Source organism: Typopeltis vanoorti, chromosome 11 (genome assembly GCF_054136105.1).
Source record: "Typopeltis vanoorti isolate ZY-2024b chromosome 11, IOZ_Tvanoo_1.0, whole genome shotgun sequence".
Lineage (NCBI taxonomy): Eukaryota > Metazoa > Arthropoda > Arachnida > Uropygi > Thelyphonidae > Typopeltis > Typopeltis vanoorti.
In genome coordinates, this window is record NC_143559.1 from 16,976,299 (window position 1) to 17,003,606 (window position 27,308).

The 27,308-nt window shown below is 38.0% G+C and overlaps 1 protein-coding gene across 2 annotated transcripts in view; it reads right to left on the reverse strand.

Moving 5' to 3' along the window:
• Positions 1-27,308, reverse strand: part of LOC150101332 (inactive tyrosine-protein kinase 7-like) — a 340,607-nt gene that overhangs the window by 238,190 nt on the left and 75,109 nt on the right. For both annotated transcript variants that reach the window (XM_090400047.1, XM_090400046.1), the window contains exon 2: positions 4,389-4,703. In XM_090400047.1, the coding sequence (XP_090256173.1) occupies positions 4,389-4,703 (315 nt within the window). The remainder of the gene's footprint in view (positions 1-4,388; positions 4,704-27,308) is intronic.

The following is a 27,308-nucleotide window of genomic DNA, read 5'->3' on the forward strand; positions in this document are numbered from 1 at the left end:
AAAATGGTTATTTTGTTAGGATAATAAACCAGAAACTTCAGGTAATGCGGAATGCCATTTTACACACAAAATGGTATTTCGCATTACCCGAAGTTCAGCTATCAACTAAGGGATTGGCAAAAATGTTGATAAACAGGATCAGCATTTGAAGATCCTGTTTTGCAGGTCTTGTATATGGCTAACTAACTGTCCATAACACTTTCCTTTTGTGTGCATGCGATTGATGACAATGCGTATATAATTAGAAAAAAAAATTACTTTTTACGAATTTTATGACCTGAATAAGTTGCTACTCTCTATTTATGCACAGGCCAACTCCAAAGGGTAAACAAGGTATAAAACATTTAGGACTACCTCTCTTTTCTTTGGTAGAGAGAAAAAGCTCTGGGAGTTGGTTCGATACACCAGTATTCAAATAACATGAGGTTGGTGTGTTATATATTTTTTTTTACTCCCAAGTTCTATGAACGGTTTCTGCTTTACGAGGAAATTTCATTCAGCTTCGTATGAGACCGGATAACTCACCTTCAGTTGTGCTAGCTCAATATAAACTGCATGGAAAGAAGTTAACAGACACCATAATGTGAGGAACAAACAACCATGTCCACAAACCACGAAGGTTACAGCAGCAGCAGCCTTATGACACGATGCATTGTCTGGCTGAAAGAGGCAATGGTCAGTTCAGTAGAAGCGCCACAAAGTAGGATACACTGCATTATTCAGAATGTTCAGAGACCTCTCGGAGCGCAATGTTCGTAGCTCCACAAACAGAGGTCTGAAGCCAAACCAGAAAAACAGGATCATACTTTCACACCGCCGCCTTCGACGCACTCCAGTGAGAGACGTCAACGAGGCATCAGCCACACTAACATCAGTTCATCTGTTCAGTAGACGATGTAGAGTAATTTCGAATCTCCATACCACAGCTTTCCAAGCATCCACGTCCCACTGTACACGACGCTGCACGTTGGTTCAGGTAATGTGGGGTTTGCACACTGCGATTCTACCATGGAAACCCATGTTGTGAGCCTCGGTTCCGGATGTTTTTGCGCAAATTCGTGTTCCCGTTGATTTTCTGAACTCCGTATTCAACGTGTCGGCCGACGAATACGGTGTTTTTACATATTATCCTTCGAAGCACCTTATAGTCACGTTCGGCGAGTATGGTGGGTCGTCCACTGAGTGTAGCACTTGCAGTTGGCACAGTTGCCCTGACTTAGGTACATTATATTCCTCCATTTTTTTTTTTTTTTTTTTTTTTTTTTTTTTTTACCAGCTACAAACAGGTGACTCGTTATATGACATGATGCATCGCTCATAGGGATGCTCGCTGATTTCATTTCAAGTCAAACACAAGCATGTTTCATATTGGATTTGCTTATTTGTTTTGAGATGCCTATATATATATACTCTATAATATAAAATAAGCTTTTTTTTTTGTCAAGTTATTTGAAACGTTTTGAAACTCAGAGGCTACTCTGAGTGTCGAGTCTTCAAAATTCGAGTCATCAGAATTTAAGGAGAACCGGCCTACTGTCCAGAACTGGGGGGGTAACCCCCTAGTATATATATATATATATATATATATATATATATATATATATATATATATATATATATATATATATATATAAACCGAGTTCTGGTAGCATCCAAGTGGGGATAAGTCAGTGCCGGATATGACATTGATCAACGTGACAATGGAGGTAGATTAATTGGAGGAACTTACAATATTGCAGAACCTTAATGCGAACACGCTATGGAATTAGATGGCATATCATCCCTCATATGATGAGAATGTGCAAGAGAATTGGAATCTTCTCTGATCAGCCGTTTAATCACCTTCAGTTTTGGGGGTAGGTACCAAAGGGAGAGGAAAGAGGGCAAAATAGTTCCCCTGCATAAAGGAGGCTCGAAGACAGCAGGTGTAAATTATAGTCCAATATTGGAGAAACTGAACTGCAGGAAACTGATGAGGCCAGGAATTTTTGGGGGAAGGGAGGGAGTGAACAATAAGTTAAATTTTAGAATGCATATTGCGAAGGTAGCCAAACAAAACAATACACCAGAGTGCATGGCTGTTGAACTCGTTAAAAAGCAGGTTCTCTATAAGGACATATCTGGATTACCACGCACATATCTGATCATCCCAACTTCGTGGGGCTGAGAAAGTGGCGGAGAGGGTCCGGAGGCGAGTGACAAAGATTGTAGAAGGTCTATGAATGCTATGAGAATATATTAGCGATTTGTGGACTTCAAAACTAGCTAATAGGAGAAAACGAAGAGACGAAAGAAACATAAGTAATTAAAATTATATATGGGCTGGTTAATAAGGGTGTTAGAACAAGATCTTTTGCCTGGAGAGTGGCGAGTGGGTAGCATGGATTGCCAGAGGTAGTTGTAAGTGCTTTATCGGTGAAGCTCAAGGAAAGGTATGATGCGGATTGTGTGAACAACGGTTAGATGGGTCACTAACGATGAGTCTTGGACTCCATAGAGATGCCAGAGAAATAATAACAATAAAATTTTGTATTCGAATGTTGATATTTTCTTATTATCTGGACCGAGGATTTTTCTATAGTGAAATCTGAGAAGTGTCATGCCAAAAAAGATAGTACTGTTTTATTAGCAACCATAAAACACTTGGTAGTTGTAAGGCATTTTTGTTTTTCTCTTAGTAGGCTAAACGCATTCACAGAAAAGTATTTCTATCAAAAGAAATACTGACTACCTCCTCACCGCAGTTTTATACTCCATTTAGTGAGAAGGGTGTTAAGTTGTTCTTGAATTGCAATTCACTTCAATTCAAAATGCCACGTTTGAGCATGAACATGCTACTGTTTTTTTTTATATACTGTCACATGCTATGAAAGAAAGTTACAAATTACTCCGTTCAAACTGCCGTCATTTCCGACATGTTCATGGTAAGGCGAGCCCTTCGTTGTTGTGCCCATCGATTACTGATTGGAGAAAGTTTATTAACAAGGCAAGCAAAGTCCACTTCTGGTCGTCCGTATTCTGCAATAATTGCTTCAGTCTACATTCGTAACTCGAAGACAAGCCATACAAATCAGTGGAACCACGGATCTGTCTTTGCCTAATGCGTCTCTAAGACGAATCAACAACGCAACGAAAACTAATTCCAGTTTGAGATGTTCCACTCAATTATTCATTCGGAAAGCTATATGGCGTTGCATTAGCATTCGCTGCAGCTAAGGGAATTAATTTGATGAGACAGCGGAGTTCGTAATATTTTAGCGACTATGGCCGAACAGAGCAAGCTTCTTCGCTCAACCCTTAAATCTTGTAATTCCCTCTTCCAGGAAGATTGTGGAAGGTCATGGTTCTGTACCTGAAAGAACGCCAGAGTGATGCGCTAATCTTAATTAACCATTGTGGTTACAGATGCTCTGTTGGGTCAGGCCGAGCCTGTCTTTTGTGTGCTTCCACTTCTCGCCCTTTTCATTTAACAGTCGCTGCATGGCATCAACTACAAGCCGTTCATTAACCACGCATCTAATTTTCTGCCTCAGTAACTCGAAACCATCTGCCATTTTATATGCTGATTGCATCATTTACGGTCGCTCCACATAAGCCGCAGCAAAGAGTATTTAGACAGATCGAAAAATGGCTGTTAAGAGCTGTGAATATGCTGAGTGCACATCCCCGCTGAACGAAACAGATCTTGAAGTATGAGCAGACGCGCCGGACGTATTTTCCTTTAATAAACAAGTAGCAACAAGGGTTGTTAATATACTTATGGTCATTCGAGCTCACTTCTATAACGATTTCGCGCTCAGAAGATGATGGTTCACATTAATTTAACGGATGAAGCCTTAGAGAAAAGAAAGAGGCTTTCGCAGCTAGTGGGATCGTCTGAAGAGCCACTGGTTTCGCTACTTAGATGATTACGAGAGTGGCTTCTTTTGATGGAAGAATTACCATGTGTTTTAGATAGCGCTTGTCTTCTTAGAAAATCCGTTCTTTGAATCTTAACGAATCGTAAAATTAGTTTTTAACTGCGGATGTTGATCATGCGAGCTCAATACTCTTAAAGCAACATTCAAAACAAGTACATTTTTCGCTTTTATGCAGTCGGGTGGAAACTTAGTACATAAATTATAACTCAATGTCTATAAACCGTTGGAAGATTCTCCCGGTTGAAGTTTTTCACTTGTTACGAGATAACCAGCAAACATTAACATACATTCAGTGAGGATGTGTTTTCCACTCGAGCTAAATTTATAAAATGTAAAATACTAATTTCTTTTAAAAGGCCTTAAAATCAGGCCTTTTAAAGAGTTAGTTTGGTTAAAAAAACATTCGTGGCATACATGCAATATACACGGGAAATCCTTAATCCAAAATTAATAACTAGTATTACTTACAAAGTATGTTGAGTTGAGCTCCTTGGCTGATCATGGAGATTTTGGTTGTGACATTCATGGCAACGCATTTGAATTCTCCAAGATCATGCAACGGATCGACTCGTGTGATGTGCAGATTGCTGCCCACCTGGTATCGACGGGTAGTGTTTTCTATAGAGTTGCCGTCCAAGGTCCAGTAAAATTGGATATGTTGGTTGTTTGACACGTTACAAGTGAGAGTAACACTCTGTCCTTTAATGGCATTCTGATCTTTTGGTTGGGGACTAAAGTAGAAGCTGTCTTGACCACCTGTCCCAGCTGGAAACCACCATATAGCTGTAAAACGAAGAGAAATATTAAAACAGCTCCATACAAAGTAGCAATTCTCTTTACTATAATTTGAACTCTTATTGATAGAATGGTTTTCGTGGTCGATTTTAAGATAAAATGGCATTAAAAACGGTACTTATTTTTCCTGCTATTTTTTATATTTCTGATTAAATACAGCATATTCCTTTCCCATGTTTTAATATACTGAAAATCTCCCGTCAAGTCCTACAGCCGAAATGGGAACTGAATCCATTTTACGGAGTCTTTTCTCTGGGAGCAATGAATAGGATAACACACGCACACAAAGCCTCTTTTTGATATTGACAATATCAAATTATCACCATAGATTATAATTTGACACTGATGTGATAATTTATTATTATTTATTAATACGCTCCTTGGATCGACATTTCAAAGAACGCATACTTTTTTTAATATGAAAATACATTTTTAAAAACAGTACTTGAAATACCCGTTCTTATTTAATTTAAAAAATACCATCAGGAATCCTACAAGATCCAGCAACAAAAACAATATTCTGTGGGGCATAGAAATGCAATATCATTTCAATTCAAGTAAATAATTCAACAGCTAAGTTCGGAGGCTACTAAATTATCGGTCCATATTTACGATTCGAAACATCTCAAAGTAATAATTGTTAACAGACACTCATCCGATATTCACGAGGTTTTAAAATGGTAAGAAGATATCTCGAAAGATTGATATTTTCTTTCAACAATTTCAGCATTGCAAAGAAATTATGCATAGAAAATGGCAGAATTTCTCACCTGTTACTTCTTTGTAACGTAAATGAAGAACATCCCTTGGTTTAAAGTAAGTGACAAATCATATTTTACAGAACTTGGTTTGTTGCACCTTTTTTAAAATGTTGAGATTCGGTCGGTTTTTACTAATCGAAGTGAAAACAGATTTTCGGAAGTCTCTTCAGACTAGATCTGGTGGGCAAGACAAAGTCTGAAATTTGTACTTTAGGCTATTCCCCTCCCCCGAATTTCTGGCACTCTGCCCTCAATGCTTAACTATCACACCTAATAACCCTACAAAATTACGTAGTTAATTGTTACCTTCTTCCAAGGATTAGCAGGTTTTACTACTTTCAGTAACGAATAATGTTTGATTTAATATCTTTGTTTTATGATATGAAATATGTCATTATTTAAGCACAGAATAGTTACTAATATATTATTAGTAATATATCAGTAATTTTAGAAAAATTCATTATTTTAACGTGGTGTATTTGCTATACTTTATTTTTACAAAAACTGAAAACGGCATATCAGTAAGTTCCACAGATTCCTCCCAAAGTTCACACTGCTAACTATTCCGCATTTTCATTTGCGTTGTAAGCTAAGCAATCAATTTCTTTAGTTCTTCCTGCACGACACAAATTCCATTAGTTTTGGAGTTGCTGGGGAGGAGGGAGGGGGACGATTGGTTTTAACCTTCATGGATGAAGGAAATAATTTCCTTATTTCCTTCATCCATGGATGAGGGAAATAAGACTGAGGCAAGCATATTGTTTCTACAAGCTGCGTGTGCTCTTAGGATGGTTTGTTTCGCAGCGAAAATATAAAGCTAGAAAAGCCTTATCATATCTGTGAAAAAGACCGGCTAACGCACCATCAAATGAAGGTTCCAAGCAACCTAGACGGGATTTTAATCTAATTCTTTTTGAAGGAGGGGAGTGGGAAGAGATGATGTCGCGTCGTCTTCGTAATTGTGAGACGGAGGTACTTCTGTGAATGGGCACGCGGTATTTATAAGCAGAATTGATTGCTGGAAATGAAACATGGAACTGTGAAATTAATTAAGTTACATCAGTCTTAAAATTCTTTTATTATATGCAGAGAAAAATTAGTATTTAGCCTACAAGTTTGTTATTTGATTTTAATAATATCAGTTTTTGTTCATAATATCGGGTTTATTATATAAAAAATTACTATTCGAATTTCATATTTCAAACAAAGCGCAAGACATGCTGGATAAGACCTCCGACTGTTAATTGTCAGCATAATAACATCTCCCAGTTACGAACTAGGCCTCCAATTCACATTCACCGCGGGAAAACGAGGGTACTACTTAACTAGGCGGAGAGTTACAAATGAGGCATTTTCCCATGCATGTTAACTTAGCTCAAATCTATAATAAGCTTCAGGCATAAAAAAGTGGCAATTACTCACCTGCAGCTAACCGTAAGCAACAAATAAGGCCACTCGATGTGCTGTTTTATCCCACCCCAAGGAGCAGTAGGAGTCGGCGCCCTGAGGGTAAGCCGTAAACTACGGAAGTCGTGTGTATGCTAATAGGGTAAGAGAACCACTTCCACAACTGAAGGTACAAAGCTCATTACTTTAAATAGTCGATCAGATACAGAGTCGGGAGTAAAGTGGGCCTTGTTTTCCCAAACGAGTCGCTCTCCCGTCACCATTTAACTGCCTCCTGCACGCCAGCCATAAATGCTGATGCGACTTTCTAGTCTGTGCAGGCCATAAAATTTTACGACGAGCAACATAAAAATATCTCAGAACTTTACTGCATACTCTCAAAGTAGATCTGGACTCTTAATCCAATCTGCAGCGCGAGGTCATGTTTGGGCTTATTCGGTGATTAATAAGTGCCCTTAATTCATATTAAAAAAACATTTCTCTTTTCCTCCAGCTTCTAAAGAATTTCGACATTTCTGAACCGTGTCCAGTGAACAGCAGCTATTTTTCAAGGTATTCAAGGAGTAACTTGAGAAAAATTCAAAATAAATAATTTTTATGGAAGCAAAACAGTTTTCGAGTGTGTTCCAACAGTAAACTGAGTACGCTGACATGCGAACATTCCCATCCAGTGACTGGGAACAGTTTTAGTTAAACACGAAATCTGAACAAGCAAAGAAACTCACAAATTTTTGGAATGTTCGTTTCTCTTTCTCTCCCCCCCCCCTCTTCCAAGTTGTTCTCACTGAATAAGACAAAGAAACAGATGGCAAAGAAACTGGAAGAATCACTTTATGAAGTGCCCTGTCCCAATTTTTTTTTTTTTTTTTTAGGAACCTCTAAATTTAATGTTACGTAATGCCAATCTATCAGGTCAGCGGATCTGTCCAGAACAGCTGATCTTGCAGGTTGGCATTTGTCCAACGTGATTAAGGTGTGATGAATCAGTATATTACGTCTGCTAATTGAAATCTTAAGCGTGCATCTTTTAAGGGATGCAATAATCCGAGTTTTCAGCTGGGAAAAAAAAAAAAAAGAATGCCACTTCAAGTAACTGGTTAACTCACCTGACTTTGTTAGACGAGTACATAGCCTCTTCGATCCTCCAGCCTACAAGTTCGAATCCCACCATGGAGGCATGGATACTGTGAATGTCTTCGGAGGCAGAAGATTTTCGTAGTCTGATGTGGGACCATCGTTCTGTTTATTGGGGAGATAGAGTGGCTTGAAGAAATTTCCAACTTTGTTCTTTGGGGCAGGATCGCCAGGTTTCTTTTGATTCTTAGGTTTACAAGATTTTTTAAAAGGATTGTTGTGAAAAAATACGAGGATTTTACACGACGAAAGGAGTTTATACTTTTTGTCAACGCATTGACAAAAACTGGGAATGATTATATTTTGCAATCTAACAGTAGTAATAAGATGCAACACAGATTACACAAGACAATGTGAACAATGTTGGCTGTTTCACTGCCAATTCATAAAATGTAATTCCTAGTTGCCACGATATTAATCTTCTTAACTTGGGCAGAACTGAAAATTGAGCACTAGAAAACGCTTCTCAATCCCAAGTCTCGGAGTACTTTTAAAAGTGGAATTCGAATTTTTTAAACTTTTTTTTTTAAGTTATCTATAGACAGTGACTTATTTGAGTACGATTAACCAGTTCGGCTTACATTTATAAATAAAAAAGTCCTATCTCAACGCCTTTATATCTCCAAGGGAGTAGACCGAGATCTTTTAGCCCAAACTTTAGGAAATCGGAGGGCAGCTGGTCTCCTCCTAGCAGTCACCAAAGGCTGAGCCGATGTTTATCGCTGATATTTTGAGGCATCGAGACGAGAATAAGGCAGACAATTGTGGCAATCGCCTGAACCCAAACCCTAATACTCGCATTGTTGTCCGAAATAGCGTGGCTTCTACGTTCCATTACTCTAAGGCAGTGTTTCTCAAAGTGTGGTACGCGTACCCCCTGGGGTGCGTGAAAGGTCTTCAGGGGATACGTGACAATAACCATTAACGCATGGAATCATATTTCTCAACAAATAGTGCAATTAGAGACAATCAGGATAAAAAAAAAAACTAACTAATGCCCTAACTAACTAATGAATCACATCTCCCCTCCAACAGAAACTGCTGTATAGACTCAAGCAACCATATGTTGCACCAGCAACATATGGTTTTGATTGACATCACCCTCGTCGTGAACGTGTTAAAACTAAGAAATATATAGCGAATGTGTTTCAGATATTGTGGAATTCGGTTGAAGAGAATTGGCATTTCAACTCAACTGTTGAAATGTTAATTTGTCTTTGGTTCGCGTGATCTTTTGTTAATACCGCACCAATCATATGCGTTTCTTCATAGCTGCTCTACGTATCTCAAGTCTTGTAAGTTACTGGTAATTTTTGCTTGAAATAATGGGAAAGAAGATGAAGCTATTTGGGTAGATGACTTTGATGATGCACACAAAGAAACTGTTCTCGATGCCAAAAGTAGCGATAGCGAGTAGGAGCTTCTTGGAAGTCACACGATTTTCAGTTTTTTTCTGAAAAATTTAGTTTCCGAAAATGCCCGCATATATCTCGAACCACGATTTTTAGCTTTAATTTTGGGAAAAAAGTGCGAGTTATATTCAAGTAAATACGATAAATTTTTTAGCTTTCAAATTCTTAAGTATGGATCATTGTTAAAGGCTGGATTTATAAAACACAAAAAAGAGAGTAATATAGCAAATACAAGTAGCTGTGAGCAACAAGAAAACATTGATATTGCATCTGGATCAAATGAAATTGATAAGAGTGTGTCGTCTGACATCTCTAGAGAACCAACTAGGAAGAAGATGAAAAATCTTCATAAGTATGATATGAATTACTTGAAATGTGGATTTTCATGGACAGGAAATGAAGAGGAACCTCTTCCAAATTTTGTTCTATTAAAAATAAATCGCATTTTTGTTTACATGAACATATAAATTCAAATAAAATAGACATGAAACATACTTGATGTTAATTGTTTATCATTTGATAAGGGTGTGTGTGTGGGGGGGTTACTTGTTAATAATGAAAATTTAAGAAGGGGTACGCGGATATCGGAAGTTTGAGAAACACTGCTCTAAGGGATCCGGTTAACTTGGAAACCGACTGAAAAAAATTCCCAGAAGTTTCCAGGTCATGCACCGTACCTCAAACGACCAACCAGCCTTTTTGCAATGGGAGAATTTCTAGAGCAAGCTGCGGATCAATATACACTGACTAAAAAAACCTTACATATTAGTGTTAATGGACACAACAAATTCAGAAATGTTTATATCATGCTTCACATTTGATTCAATGATGTTTATGAATCCTAGAAGGATCGTCACAATTTGTCCATTACATTAGACCTTATATTATATATTTCTTCGTATCATATTTTACACTAGGGAACAAATGTTAAAGGCAATAATCGCCCTATTAATGTCAAAGATACCATAAACATCGAATACCTTTCAGGCCAAGGTTAACAATGCCATGTGATTTAGCATTTGCACATTTAAAGAACTGAACTACATTTTATGTTACAGAAAAGCAGTTCAGCGACCAGAAAATTATAATTCTGGATGTCGGCTGCAGCAGTATCATCAACAATAAAGAGATGAGATGCACCCAGAAAGTTAAAGATGCATCAAACGTGGAGGAGCAGTAAAAGACCCATCTATCATTAGAAAAATCTTCCTTCTTTCCGATGTGTACAGATGCATTCAGATAGGGGTTCTGCTTTGCCATAATTAGATTCATTAAACGGATCTCGCTCCTTGACACAATCCCATCATAATTTACATTAATCTCCATTGTTTGTGAACATCGCACACTTTTTCCGACAGGGGAGTTTATCAGGGTGCTGAGATATCTCTTGATTATGTCACATGTTAATGAGCATTTACAGTCAGACTAACCCGTGCCACGCTGCGACTTCGCTAACATAGCGAAGTAAATGCTTAAATCTACTTGCTCTGCTAACGATAGTCTAATGTATTTACTCCAATTCTTCGCCGAAAATTACGACGCCGTTAAGTTGACTCTGCTGACACTTTCCGTTGGCGTCCAACATAATAAAACCTGTTTACGGGCCTGTTCATTTTCCGCTGTCTTATCTTTGTTTAGCAGTGCAACCCGACGTTAATGCGCACTACAAGAGTACATACAACAAAGGAATTTTTACGATTCCTTAGCTTCTGCCAACAATCAACATAATTTACTGTCCAAAAGGGACATCTTAACGATGTCCAATTCAGGAGAGAGGAGAGATAAAAGATACGATTAATCTTCGATCTAATATTTCCCTTCGACAATTGAAATATTTGCGAAGTATGAAACAAACAACTGACAAACAAGGTTTCTTAGTAGTGTGAGATCTATATTATTATACTTTGATATTAATAATTACGGGCTCAGAGGATACCAGGATTCTAATGGCTGTCTGTTGACAGCCATTAGAATCCGATAAATCGGTCTCAAATATAACATGCAAAAGTAATGTAGAAAGTTGATTTTTTTGAACAGGATAGATTCTTCTTTTCTATGATGCTGTTCAGTGATCATCAGAGGAGTATCTAATTCAAATCACTGGTTAGATAGCGAGTGTGCTATTCACTCGGCCAACTAGGCATGCATAAACTGCTAATTTATTTTAATGTACAGTTTCCTGATCTAAAGATCTCTCAAAGACGTATTTAAGATATATATAAAGATTGAAATCTTTCACTTTAAATTTCTCTACTTCGAGAGCATGAACAATACAATTTTTCCCTAAAACTATTTAACACAAGCTGAATTCCCCCCCCCCCAAAAAAATGGACATTTTCTAACTTTTTTGTTATTACGCCTTTGTTTCATGAGCTCCATTGATTTTTCCAAAACCTTCCTAAAGGACATTGAAATACGGAATAACACTCTTCTCCACTATCTAATGTCATATGAAACGTGTTTTTGTTGTTGTTGTTTTTAACTTAGTGGCAGGCCAGATCATTTAAATTTTGGAACAGCATTCCTTGAAATCTTCACAAATAGAGAGAAAGAGAGAGACAAACTACAATTCATATTTGTTCTTATAACAATCAGCTTCCCTTATTATTATGTTTTACACCTGTGGTTTGGATTTTGGGCCTTCAAGAGGTGTTGTTAAATAGAATATTGAAATTAAATGCCCAAAGCATAAGTTTAACGCTGACAGATTTGCACGGAAATCAAGGATGTGTGGTCATCACTGATTTTTTTTTTTATTCGTTTAACATTATTCCACTGGAGAAAACTGTTTGGTGCAGCCATATTTGAAGAATATATTATGACGAAGCGTACACAGATAATTGCATTGATTTCACGATGCTTGATCGTTAAATCGATATGAACCGGTACCAACAGACTCGGATTAAACATGAGAAAGCTCTAAAATCAGAGTCACACATGACCAAGCTGTCAAACGAAAATATCAGCAAAAATGTGAAAACGCAACCTCCGTATTGTAACCACCAAGTAGAAACGTGAAACTGTGGCTGCGGTTTTTTTTTGTTTTTTTTTTCCGTGTGCGAGTTAATAATCAAAAACTTTATAAAGAATTTCGGACATTAAGTGATGTGTAGAATTTACGCACATCCCATGAAGCCAGCACAGTTTCCTTTGCGCAAAACAGACAAACCGGACTGAGAACAACTTACAGACGATGCTCACGACTTATTCTATTACTAACTTATGTCTATTATGAAACTACATCTGTTAAAAAATATCAAAATTTTATTACTCTAGGTATAATTCTAACAGAATCAAGATTCCACAGCGAATAATATTGTGTTGAGGGTTATTTTATCGTGTAGTCTACAGGGGCAATTTGGATAAACAATACGGTAATACACCGAGAGGAACTTGGCGACCTCGAAGTAGCTAAACAGGTGCAGTGGTGTTAAATATTTCTCTAAGCATCCTTTGGCACCTGATTTCCCCAAAGATTAATCTACATCAGGATACTGGCTCATCTAATGCACCGATATTTCCCTTAGGTTTAATTTGGCAGGATAGTAATCGGCATGATGCTCATTCTGTAGCCATCTGCACATTACAGAACACTGCAGACCACAAACAGAGCAGTTTGCTATTTACAGATAAACCGGCGTACTGCAAGGCCTAGTAGATAAATGGGACTTACCCAGAGAAAGAATAACCGCGAATTTAGACTTGGTTACAATTCTCGCAGAGGATGTATTAACTGTTACCTCTGCTTATGCATCCATTATATTCAACAGAAGAACAAAGAGAACTTTTCGATAATTCGGATCAGTTGGGTACACCATCTGCTGGGAAGACGAGTTTGCACTTTGAATCCGAAACTTAAGTCAAACTGAGGTCATTTAACACAACAATTCTCGACAGTCTTAACTTCGTTAGGATTACAGAATTCTATAACTGTTTAGGACTACTCAGAGACAACATAGGGTTTTGTCTCTTCAGTTCCTACTTTATCCGTAGGAGACTGGTTGGCATCTTTAAGTAAATTATCCATTTGTGATAAGTAGGAAATCAAACCCAATTTTGCTATCTTAAGCACCCAAGATTACGTCTAATGTTTGCAAACGAAACTTGGAACCTTCATAAAAACTTTATAATATATAAATAACTAAAACAAATTCCGATTCAGCATCAGTAGAATTCAAGACAGGCACTAATATCGGAAAGAGTATCAACTGAAAAGAAGTGAAACTGGCAGAAGAATTGGAGAAGTACCAGGTCAACCTAAATGGTGTTACTGAGACAAAGAAGACAATAGGTGAGATATTCTAAATAACAAACATGATGTAATTCAGACAGTGATGATCTGAGAGAGGAGGCGTATCTATGGTATTCAACACTAAACACTAGGATAATCTTCTTGAATGGCAGGCAATAATAAGTAAAGTGTTGCAGGAGGACTATACTAAGGAGAAATTGGAGGAATTTTTCCAGTCAATAAAGGTGGCAGCTGACAAAGAAAAAAAGTTGTTCCTTGTTACAGATCTAAATAAGAGCAGGAAATGAATACCACATAAAGGCAAGGAGTAGATAACATCATTGGCAAAATCCTTAAAAATAAAAATATTCGGTAGGAACTTTGTTAGCAATAAGGAATATGTGGGCAGAGATAATCTCTGGAGGTATCGTCACTTACACTGAGTTAGCTTTGTATTAGGAACAACCTCCTGATTTACATATTCAGCGCGATTACGAAGTACGTGATATCAATGTCACGTGCGGCTACTATAAATGGGAACACTTATCCTCTATACGTAAACAGTAAACGTGGCAACGTAAGCCAATTTGACCGCAGGCAGATAGTTGGGGCCCGGAAAGCAGGTGCCAGGAAAAACAGCCACACTTGTTAGTTGCTCCGCTACTATTGTATCAAGGGTAGGAATTACCGAATATTTTCATTTTTAAGGATTCTGGCAAGGGTGTTCCAGGACTGGATTAACCATGAACAAGACATCCAGCAAAAGGGCTCAACTGGCCAGCAAGGCGTTGTTAATCCTACAGGTGAGCGTCAGGTGTCACGAATCGTATCTCAGCAACGACGTGCAACAGTCGCACAGCTCACCGACCAGTACAAAAGCGGGAGAGTCCAACCCATTTCTGCATGCAACCACCCTTGCATCACCTGGAGCTCCACAGCCAGATGCCTGGCTGTTATCAAGGGTACCCATCATGAGTCAGGCATAGCAAAAAACATCTGACATGGGCCAAGGAACGTCGGCAATGTACCCTCGACAGTTGGGAGAAGGTCATCTCGAGTGATGAGTCCCGTTTTCTACTGCACCATGCTGATGGCTGGGTTCGCATTTGATGCAAACAGCATGAAGCACTCTCCCTGGTTGCAGAATTAGGGTTCAACAGGCCGGTAGAGCTTTTATAGTCTGGGGAGCTTTTTCCTGGAATGACCTAGGTCCGTTGTTTATCATCCCACAATCACTGAATGGTAGATGCTAGAGGGACTTCTTGGCAGACCACCTCCATCCATATCTGCAGGAGATCTACCCCTACCACAGAGCCATCTTTCAAACAGGACAACGCACCTTGTCATCGGGCTTGTGCAACTACTGAACGGTTGGAGGAACACAACAATGAATTTGAAGCATTGCCTTGATCCTCCAAACTCCCCTGACTGTAACCCAATTGAACATATGCGGGATATGCCAGAACGGGGTGTGAGAACTGCGGATCCTCCTCCACGGAATGAGCATGAACTGATGGAGTTGCTGCAGCGGACATGGATCGAGTTATGCATGGATGTTCCACACCTTGTGGAATCTGCTTTCAAGCGTCTGTGAGCCGTGACTGCACAGAAAGATTGAGCAACACGTTATTAAGTGGGTGTTCCTAATGCAAAGTGTATACAGAATTCTGTAATTCTGTATACACTGAATTACAGAATGAGAGAAGAAAGATTAGCAGAACGGATGTTTGATGCCAGGAAAAAGACCCAGAAGGGAGCCCAAGATATACGGCAGGGTTCCCAAATTGTGTTCCGCGGAAAGTAAATAATGTTCCGTGATGTCAGTGACCAAGCCGTGTATATTTAAACATGCAATAATTCGGGAAAGGGAATACCGCTGTTTATGACCGGTCATAAAAATTGCCTCCAAGCCGATTACAACAATAGGCAGCGTATCCTCTGTTCTCAAAACTGAACGAAAGAACATCTGTGTTGCAAATGTTAATGAGTAATCATCAAGCAAGTATAAAGAAAATTTTTTCCACTGAAATTGAAGATCAAGGTAGTCTGTATCCGGTTGTCAAATAATCTAATAATACTGAATACTTTCTTCGCAAGTTCGTATTGTAGGGTGAAAGTGCTTGTTTAAACCGTAGTGCCGTGATTTTTTAAAAGTAATAGGCCTACAGATTTAAATTTTAATATGAATAAGAGACAAGGGACTGTTTAATTTTGGTGTTAAGAAATCTCTTATTGAATGTGCTTGTGACGCAACAGATAGTGATTCATCGACCCACAGCCTACAAAGCGATCTCCAGGACGTGCAAAAGGGGGGAGGGAGACTACCAGCACACAGGAGAAATATTTTATACTTATAATATTATAAAGTTTTGGTGATCAGAATGGGATATGTCAATGAAAATCAGCACAAATTTAATGATGTCGGCCTGAAGAAACTAAAATATGCTACAAGATTTCATTAGTCCAGTGATTGATAACTGATTTAATTGTAATTTTATATTTGTCAACATGTCACACGGTTTACATAAGTGTACTAATACTCTGTATGATTATATCATAATTATTAATTAATACATTACAAAATAACCAAGTTGTTCCGTGAAAATTTCAGGGAGTTGTGAAGTGTTCCGTCGTAGGAAAAATCTGGGAAACGCTGATATACGGGATGATGCAGTTAGAAGTACCTTTGAAGGTCAAAATATAAGATCTGACAGTATCGCAGTCCTGATAAATCAGGTAGATTTATTTAACTGGCGACAGATTAATTTGGAGACAATGTCCATCGGGTGATAGGAATAATGTAACCCACTCATGTAGTACTATCATGGTATCCCTGTGCATATCAGGAATTTGATGATGATAATATAACTGGGTACAAATTAATTACGCTATTAGGAGAGAAGTGAAGTAACTATTGGAGTGTTAGATTAAACTGTTTTCCATCTGCATATGAGGTGAGTCTGGTTGGCCGAGATGTTAGTGTAGGCCAGTCCTAAAGACATTTTTTTTTTTTTTTTAAATAAACACTAAGTTAAATTCACAAGACGCGGAAAACAAGTTATTTTATCTGAGAACTTTTTTTTAACAACCCATTAGCCGTATTTTAAATCAGACGGTCTGCATGTTAAATTGCTGAATAAATGTTGGCTAATCGGAGAAATGAGCTTTGGGAAGGATAGGGGATTTGGCCTTCGTAAGTTGTAAGCTACAATTTACGAAGGCCATAATTCTTGACAAAGTTTACAACTTTGACTGTATTGAGCATGTGAAACTGTGGGAAGTAATGAAAAGAATGGGTTTTCCTCAACACACTATCAGGTTGATAGCCAACTTGTATAAGGAGCAACAAGCCATGGTAAGAGCAGGTGTTGGATTGACTGACTGATTTCAAGTTGGGAAAAGTAGTTAGGCAAGGATGTTTACTTTCCCCTCACTTGTTTAGTATATATGCGGAGGACATCATGTGTGAAGCATTGGATGAGCTCAGGACAGGAATTAGGATAGGAGGTGGATTGATCAGTAATCTAAGGTATGCTGATGATACAGTACCCCTTTGTAATGACATGGAAGAACTAGGACTAATTCTTGACAAAGTAATAACAAAGGACTTCAACTCAATCCTAGCAAGACAAAGATTATGGTTCTCAAAAGAAATACAAACAGAGAAGCTCTTGAGAAACAAGTGTACCTTAATGGAGAAAGAATTGAGGAAGTCAGCAAGTTTGAGTACCTGGGATTCATTATTAATGTGAAGAATTGCTGTTCAGAAGACATCAGAAAAAGGTTAGGAATGGCTAAAACAACAATCAGAGACCTGTCTAAAATCTGGAAGGATGGATCTATCTCCATGGAAACAAAGTTGAAGATTTTGGATGCAGTTGTTTTTCAGACAGCGACTTTTGGATGTGAGACTTGGAGCCTAAAGAAGTCAGATAAGACACGGATATCTGCTTTTAAGATGTGGTGTTACAGCCTTCTGTAAAGAATATCATATACTGAAAGGCGTACAAATGAATGGATGTGTTAGAAAAGATCAGCAGAACTTTAAGGCTTCTTAAGGATATTGACAGAAGAAAGTTGAAATATTTTGGACACATAGAAAAGATGAAAGGGGGACTTCTCAGAACAGTCATAGAAGGTAAATTTCCTGGAAAAAAGAGGCAGGGGTAGATCCTCAATGAGATGGATGGGTGGCGTGTGTGGAGTGACTGATCTTCAGAGAGTTGAGGCCACCAGAAAAGCAAACAACAGGACTACATGGCGAGGCCTGGTGTGGCACATCACCGAGCATCTATAGATGCCCAGTGAAGATAGTAGTAAGTTGTTAGCTCCATTTTTATCTTTTTTGAAAATAGCGATTCATCTTTCTTTTAAATCAGAGTTCTGAAATCAAGCTGAAATGTATCTAAGATCACATCCAAATTCTTCAATATTCTCATGAAAATTGATTACAGGAATAATAACTGGATGCTCGCAAAAATTCAAGTTTTATAAATGTTCACCAACGAAAGAAAAACGTATTCCGATGGAAAACAAAGAGAAACTGCTGCCTTGCATTATTCGCATATGACGCACATGGCATAGCAGTCGCTGTTTTCTTTGGGAAACCTTTTGTATCGCGAGGATAATAAATGAAGTAAGGAATGAGATTGCCTTCCTGCACCGAATTTGGAAGTCTATTTTCTTTCTTAGTGGAAAGGGAAGAAAATCAAGAAAAGAATAAAAACTCCATACAATGGTGACAAGGAAGACGTTGAATTATTACTGGATATATTCACAAAGCCTGGACTTTTATTAAATGCATAAACCCACTGAAGTTGGACTAATCATCATTGCCTCAACTCTCAAAAAACAAATTTAGATGCTCCAATTCCTTGTCTCTGTGCTTCCGATTTATTCTACGTTCGCAAAAATGGAAGAACATGCAATAGGCACGACATGAAGTAAAAGGAAGCCTTTCTTAGAAAGACTGCGGCTCATTGTGCTATTTGGAGATACGCGAGGCTAGTGCCGATTTTTTATTAATGAAATAAAATTATATTAATAAAAAAATAATAAAATAATAGTTTAAAGTAATTAAAACCTTATTTTGCTCCTACAATTTTTAAGCGGGTATTAAAAAAAATTGAAACAGCTCACTATAAATCTTCATTTCCCCCAAAGGAAAATGATCCATGTAATAAATGCCTTAGGAAGTGAAAGTTCATTAAAATAAATATATGTGACTGCCGAAAAAACTTTAAAAATTGTTTTTAAGTGGATATCAGCTGAAACAATATTTCCTGAAGTCAAGGATTGTCTACAGAAATCGACACAGAATATCCTGTGGATTTGTCGATCTGCGTTATGTTTAGTTCCGCTAAAATTACTTCTCTACAGCAAGCAATGGGTCAAGTAACTATATAATAAAACTGTTTCATACTTACGTCATAAGACGATTGTGACACTGTTTCCATAGCAACAACAGATTGTGTTAACATCTGACAGAAGGCATGATAAAGTTGTTCAAACAATATCACGCACGCTTTTCAGAAGGACATTTTAGCGCTTTGTGCTCGCCAAAGCTCTAGTTTTATGATCAAATAAAACCTTTAAAACCAATATGTAAAAGAAAGTTTAAGTAAAGTGGCAAGGAAATATGAAAATGAATACCAATGCCTAATAAATTTGTGTGTGTGTGAGAGAGAGAGAGAGGTTGAAGATAATAAAAAGATATTTATGAATGTTATGAAAACAAAGAAGGGTAGCGTGCATCAACTAATGATATCCAATGAATATCTTAAGCCTTCTATATGTAGTCCACATCTACACACAGTAAATAAAAATTTCGCCCCCCCTCCCCTCTTCAGCATCAGAAAGCACAAAATTGGTACGCTTTAGTTATTCATTCTCCTGGGTATTCTGCGTGCGTCTTAACAACTCCAATGCATCTAAGCGTGAGTGGAATTAATGTGAACGAAGCCTGCTCGAAAAATGGCAGCGAATATGAGAGCAAAGACTGCAATGTCAAACACTGGTGTGCTGGGATGTTAGTAGCTGTCGACAGCTCAAATAATCTTAAGCAAGTGTTCGCTTTATGACGACTCATCCCTCGAGATAGGACATTTAATGTTCCTTTGTTGAAATGCTTGCCAATACAAAACTTTTAAAAGCTGCTAATTCCGCGTATACCGCAGAGATTTCCTTTTGGAAGAAATGTTAGCTGCGCTGCAGGATTAGGTTACCTGATCGTAGTGACAATGAGTTTGGTGCCAGATCGAAATAAATTAGAGCTCGGAGGAGTTAAGGGGTTGGTTGAGCAGAGAGCACTCCAAATTCTCTTCCTGGCTTCGCCAGCCGAGTATTGACAGTGTTTACTCCCAGTTTCCTTTACATAGGAAGAAGACCAAGATAAGCATCTAGGTCTTCTTCCTCTAATTCACACAATAATGTAACATGTAATTAATATTTTCATCCTTCTTAAGGCTCGTGATTCATTAATGTTGTTTACATTAGATTCAGAATAGTTCAAAATTTACAAAAGATCAGCAGTTGTCGTTGTTTGTAATTACGGCTAAAAGCTATGAGACTAGTGCATTATGTCTGAAAATTGCGTGTGTTCAGGCCCGTTTGTCTGTTTCGCAAAATGCAAATACTTCCATGTATGAGACCGGCTAACTCACCACCAGTTGAAAAGCCCTAATAAAAGTTTTTTTTTTTTGCTTCCAAGACAGAATGCCAACTTATATTATTACAATTACATATTTTATATTATATTACACTAATATAATAGCGAATTCGCGATAATAATGTACTCGACTTTTATAACGTTGCACGGGTAGGATTCACATAAGAAAAATAACAAGAAATTTACACATTTTTGGAAATTATTTAATGTTCGTAAAGAAATCTACGATATTTTACGAAGAATTTGTACATGATAGGAAAAGATAGTTCAAATTTGAGGGCTAAACATGGTCAGATCCCCCTCCCAACTAGGTAAGTTTTTTTATCTTCAAGAGACATGAGGGGGAAAAATACGTTAACTAGTCGAGTGCAATGGAAAATACAAATTCCTAATCCAAGAAGAATTTCTTATAAATGACATGGTTTCCGCATTACCCAAACCTGTCTAACTGTGGAAGTCTTAAAACACCGCTATATCTAAGAAAGTCGTAAGGAAATAGAAAGGTGATAAATATGTCAAGAATATAACAATGGCATCCATCACTATTGCCAGATGCTTACAACAACAGCAACTGCGCTTGTCTTTCGGTGTTCGAGTGGAGAATCAGCGTCCCGTAGTAATATCGATTTAAAACCGAGTTTGTTTAGGAGTGGACTTGATGGGTTTTACCAGCAGTTACTGAATGGAAATGGGAACAATAACAGTAGCTACACGACTAGCGCACATGCAGACAATACTGCGCAAATGAATAACCAATATTGATGCACAGTGAAATAGTAGTCATTTAATAACAGGTTTTTATTCTCCGATGAGCTCATAGCCACGAATAACAAAACGCGGATGGACCATCTTTGTCAAATCAGAAACAGTGAGGTAGAGATTATAATGGTCGTTTAAAAATATAGGCAAGGAGATGTTATCGAAATATAAAGGCCCAAAATGACAGGGGGGGAGGGCAAACAAATGTAGCTACATTGCCAGTGTTAAATTACTTATGGCACTGACGATTTCCAAACTGGAGGCCTTCATTTCACGAATGAGCTTGAAAATTATCATTCACTTTCGTTGTTTTGCTGTATGGAATTGCGAAAGAAGCAATCAAGACTATGGGGCCAGTGTATTATGCCTCAATTGCGTGTTCTTTTAGCAAGGGTGCCGGGTTTTGTGAGAATAAAAATGCACATTTCCGGAAAGAAAAACCTGCCGCCTCTGTATGTCATTTTTGTCAGGGTGATAAAAAGAAACGATTCCATCAGCTGCAACTTTACAGATGATGGAATATCGACCTCGGTGATATGACTGCAGCAAGTTGCAATATCCCAATTCGAAGATGTGGTTCCACTCCGGATCCTCACCATGCGAGGGAAGAGTCGGTGGAGTGACAAGATATGATGAACGAGGAAGATTCTGAAGGATCGTTTATGATTAGTGCCACGTAAACCAAGGCACAGGATGTTGGTGTGTTATATTTTTCAAGTGCACGCATTCCGAGAGAGGAAAAATCTTGGCTCCTGCAGGGAAACACACACACACACACACACCGTGGGACCTTTACATTCGCTCCATGACGCCTGCCACAGCTTTTATAGAAAATACTTAAGCTACAGCCACTCATACAATGAGAATAAGGCCATACTACTGGAGAAAATTTGCTTCGGTATTTCAACACGGTGAAGGATTTTATGTGGGAGACGAGAATATTTCTCCTTTCTACAGCATTTTAAATAGGTTTTATTAATTTGATGGCAAAGCAGAATCATCTTTTCAGTTGTACTTTTAAGGAGATGGGATGGAAGACAAATACTTTATTTCTTTAAGATTGCAGTTTTCATTTATTATAAATTTTTATTTCTACACCAACAAAAATATCTATGTTACTTTCTCGTGTTTACTTAAAAATCCGCAATATTTTATCGCAACGATTTCTTTGAGGAGCAATCGCCTCCCATTTCCTTTTGGATGTTGCCGCCTTATAGAATTATCCCGTAGTAACGGATACATCTTAACTTTCTGACCTTGATCACATCGGCAGAGAGAAATATTTTGTCTTCTTATAAAAGAACTGTATTAGAATGTTACTCAATGGGCTTCAGCGTGATCAAAGACCTTCTGAATTTTGCTTTAATTTGAGTAATTGATCTTCACTGTAAAAACATCTACAATGATCGGTTTTAAAGAGATATTTGTTACGTTTTCTTGCAAATAAAAGATTTTGTATAAGAATGTTTGTGTGGATGAAAAATGGGTCAACAACTCTGTGGAAACTGATGTAGAGAGAAAAGAGAGACAAAGGGAGCGTATATTCGCCCCTGTCAGAACAAGAGATGCGTGCTTTTTTAAATAACCTTTGTAATTTTGGAATGGTTACGTCAAAACCGCACAGCTTCTTTATTTACCTTCTTTATTACTGCGAACGAAGCCGGTTAATTTAAAAAAATATCCTGAGACCAATAGCAACGTATATTTGGAAATTCTGATTTGCAAGCAATTACCGTTTGCTTTATTAGGCAGCCACGTGGTCTGGAATGTTTAAGGGATCATATTCGCCTGATTATCTGCAGCGAGAAGCTGCACTAATAACGAGTACGTGCATGGTTAATTGGAAATCTGTGCCGGTCGGAGGATAAGAAGCAGTGCATCTTTAGTTGCAATGCTTATCAGAGATCCGGACTCGCACTGTTCTAGAGTCTATCCCATAGTGACCACTGTCTGTCCAACATAAATATTAAAAGAACACCTTTTGTTTCTTTTAAATCTATTTAATAATAAAATCGTATATCTACCATCCGAAATATTCGACTACCCTCTCCAAACACCCATGATTTTTCTTAACTCGTTCTTCCGGATATACCGCAGAGGTCACCTCTCCTCTCCTTTGCGCAAGTTTCCGTGATCAAAATGTTTAATCCGAACAACTACCCTGATCAAGTCACAAATTATTCTCACCGGCATGAAGGCCTTCATTCTATTCAAAATTCTCGTCTACTTTCCAAACCAGATGGGGGGAAAAAAAAAAAAAATCCGCATGTCGCAGATGGCTTAAAAACAATACTCTAACTTCACACTCGGCCTAAAGCACTAATAAATGTGAATCAACCATCAAGGTTTCTGGTTTTTTGCAAAGGCCATCGAACACAAGTTCTACTCGCTATACTGCCAACTTTCTCATCCGAATTGAATCACTGTTGCGAAACTTCACGATAAAACTAATCCCCTACACTGTTCTTCTTGTTCTTCTCTCTGCAATGATCAAGGCATCTGTGCACAAATGTACCATACCAGAAACAGCACAGCAAGAGAGATGCCACTGAACAGAAGACTTCATTGTTATTTAATTGTTATTTAATATTCTTCTTTTTGTCAAAAAACAGAAGAATACTAATTTAGAAGCAAACACCTCGTGCTCCAATAGCATTTCTCCAGTTGTAATAAGGCGGTGCACTCCAGAACCCCTGTCTTATCTCTTTTATACTCAGCTGGCATTGATCTTAATATGTGAAAGCACGCATATATCCAATCTATTAAAAAAAAAAAAAAAAATCGAACTGCCGACTGATCGCCATCCCACCTTAACCTTAGTTCTCTCGAAACAGAGAAAGTCAACAACTTCTTCACTACCCAGAGGCCTACCTAATCAACGATTATCAGTATGGATTCCGTTCTTCAAGACCCGTCATCACCCACCACTGGACACGTGCTTTAAAATGTTTGAAGAAATACGTAATGCTGCTCTTCACGTTTACTTGTGACATCGAAGCTTGCTCAGTAAAAAGCCATCTTTCGATCTACCTGCAGCCCTCTTCAATTAAATAGCTAACTCTCTCTCTCTCGTCATTCATGCGTATGCCACACCACTCTTCGAGCCTTGAGGCCCCTCTTCATTGATTACAAAGCTCGATCATCTACAGTCTTTCTCCTAATACATGAATGGCCTGCTCTCAATCACGATCAATCTTATCACAGCTTTGTACAATACAATACAATAGTACACTTCATCCGTCCTACATATTCGACAAACCATGCAGCCCTTCGACATCCTAAGCTTCAAGCTGAACCTAGTACGTCTGACTTTGGATTATCTTTCCATGGGACGCGGATAACCATCACCTTCAATATTACCAAAATGTAACCTCACTTTTTTTCCCCTGGCAAAAGGAATCTCAGCTAACTTACCATTAATTAGTAATACGCTAATTACCAGAAAGGATCAGAGACATTTCTCCTTGGCCTGACATTTACCTCCTCCCTCTTGGTTCCTCATTCTTAATAACCTTCTTGCCACTCCGGCTACTAACTATACGAACCCCCCCCCCCCAACCAACTCCTTAAAATACTGTTCACAAGTAGTTACCTCAAAACAACCCTAAAAATTCTTGATATTGTCCACTGGAGAGCGATTGGTTGATAGATGATCCCTGCCCCATTTCAGCCACTGTCCTACAGACGCATTGGTTCAGCTCTACGTCTTTCTTACAAGTACTTCCAAATATAATCTCTTACCATTACTTAGTGGCGACCCTAAATTCCCCTACTCATAAAAAGGGCGCATTTCCATACTTGTTTGATCTGCTGGACTTGAATGAGTTCTGTTTTTCAAAAAAGTAAACGCTCTTTCAATTGTTTGAAGCAGAAGGTGTTAAAAATAAAATAAACGATTACATAAATAGTAAAAAGGCAAGATAATAATCAGTGACAACCTTCTTCTTTGTAGTGGATAAATCAATCTTTGTCTTTTTTTTTCTTGTTTCTAAATGTATCCCATTTTAATAAACGTTTATAGACTGTGCATATTAAGGGTTGTTCATTGCGTATGTTTTTTGTGTAAAAGTACTTCAGCAAAACTAACAGGCTGAAATTAAATCTGGTCGGGATCTCTTAATGCGAATCGGAAAGTTTCCATTGACAGCAAACTAAGTGTTTTGGAACAATGACAAATGGTGGCTATTTGTCTGTAGGCACAGAAAACTCGTGGAATGATGTAAGTTCAGAAAAAAGGCAAAGGGAAGTAGGCTAAAAAGTAAACCTTTCTGCATTTCACTTTTCTAGCTTTATTTTCATAAGCGTAAATTATATATATATATATATATTTTTTTTAGATTTACCAGTAACAAAATTTATATGCAAAATTCAATAAATTGCCTTTATTATGCAATAGGCCTTTGCTAACACGTTTGATAGACAGCTGTATCGAGTATAATTCGGTACAGTAATTCTATGTTATTATGCTGCAAATTAAGGAGTCAATTGAAACGTTGATCAAGTAAATATTTGTCATGATATTTAGATTTTGTCAGGACAGAAATGCATCTTTATTATGAATAGTACTCCAGTTAAGAACAATTTAGATGGTAGGATAACTTGAAAATTAAAATACATCAGTAATCAATAGCTCATATGAACTACAAGGGACGTGAATAGCTAAAAGACACTTCCTTGCCTCCAACAGTCAGGGTTTTAATCCCGCTGTGACATATATTTGTGACACAAATCTTTAGGTGGTTGGTTATTTTCATGATCCAGCGAATACAGACACGTATTCGCTGGATCATGAACACGTCTCCAGTGCGTACAACTCGAAATACCAAACATGGCACGTCAAGGCCTCCACCATGCTTAAGTACTAATCATGTCAGAGCTATAGAAATGGGTTTCCAGATTATCTATTAGCCTATCCCTAATAGTAGATGCGTAGTATTGGCCTACAACTTTCGTGAGTGGAATGGGCATTAAAATAGCATGAAAAGTTTTTAATATTTCTGTGATTGCAATCGACAGAAATGCTGTCTGCTAGGCAAAATCATAAAAAAATCTAAAACGAAATCTGTATATTATTGCAATAGTTTTTAAAAAATTCTTTGCAGAATACGTCATTGAAATAAGGTTGAGCGCTGCGGCCAACCTTATTTGAATCTGGAAACGCTGATTTAGTTGTTTAAATATTAAAATGTATGTATGTAGTTATTCGTAAGTTACGCTCTGAAAAATTAGTCAAATTTTACGCTTCCTTAAAATTATCGAGCTTCTATGAGATTAAATAGAAGATGCGGAAATCGATAGGGCAACATCTACTTTTAAACAAAGCCCAAATTCTTAGTAGAAACAGGACGGACTCACTCAAGTTATTCTGGTTATAAGTGGCTTGACAGAAATTCTAATTGTTGCCATCAATCAGTAACCGGAAAAATGCATCGAAGTGTTTCTACAAGAAAGAAATTGCCAGCGCCGCTGATGAAATTAGAAATGCCGACCGGTGAAATCTGCAACCAGTAGTTGCCTCTCAGTCACACGCTGGGCTATCAAAATATACTCCCTGCACACAACGAAAAGGAATTTTGAAGCCACAAATCACTAAACTTCTATTACAGCGACCCCATTTACAGACGCCATCATTTGTCTCCGAAGTGGCACATGCATGTGAGAAACTAAGTAGAAGCGTGATGCATTTCAACTTATTGAACATTTGCCTGATGGGTGCGCGCGAGGAAGAAAGAGGGGGGTGTGAGGGTGGGTGGGAAAGGATAGCTGGTAATTTCTTAAAGGGGGGGGGGGGAGAGCGGCGGGAGATCGGTGAGAACAGAAGCATATTTCAAGCGGGGAGAAGAATGGCAGCTGACTTTCGGTAAATCTTAAATTGTGCGAGATAGACGCTTATCAGGCTGTGCCCTCCAACTCCTCGTGAAAGCCACGACGAAAGATATTGTTACATCAGCAAAAATTACAGAAATGCCGCTAGTCTTTCTGTATAAATACAAACCAAGTAATCTGTTCAAAACAACGATATACCAAATACTTAAAATCCGGACTTCGGGCAAGACACCAAACTTGAAATATTCTGGAGAGGCAGATAAAATAGAGAACCTGCCTACCATCAGTTTGTCGCTTTCAAGACATACTGTTCAAAGAGTGGCGTGCCATGTCGTCGAAGTAGTTTGTACTTTTAAAGAATTATTTTCTTAAATTTCAAGAGTTTTTTCATTGAAG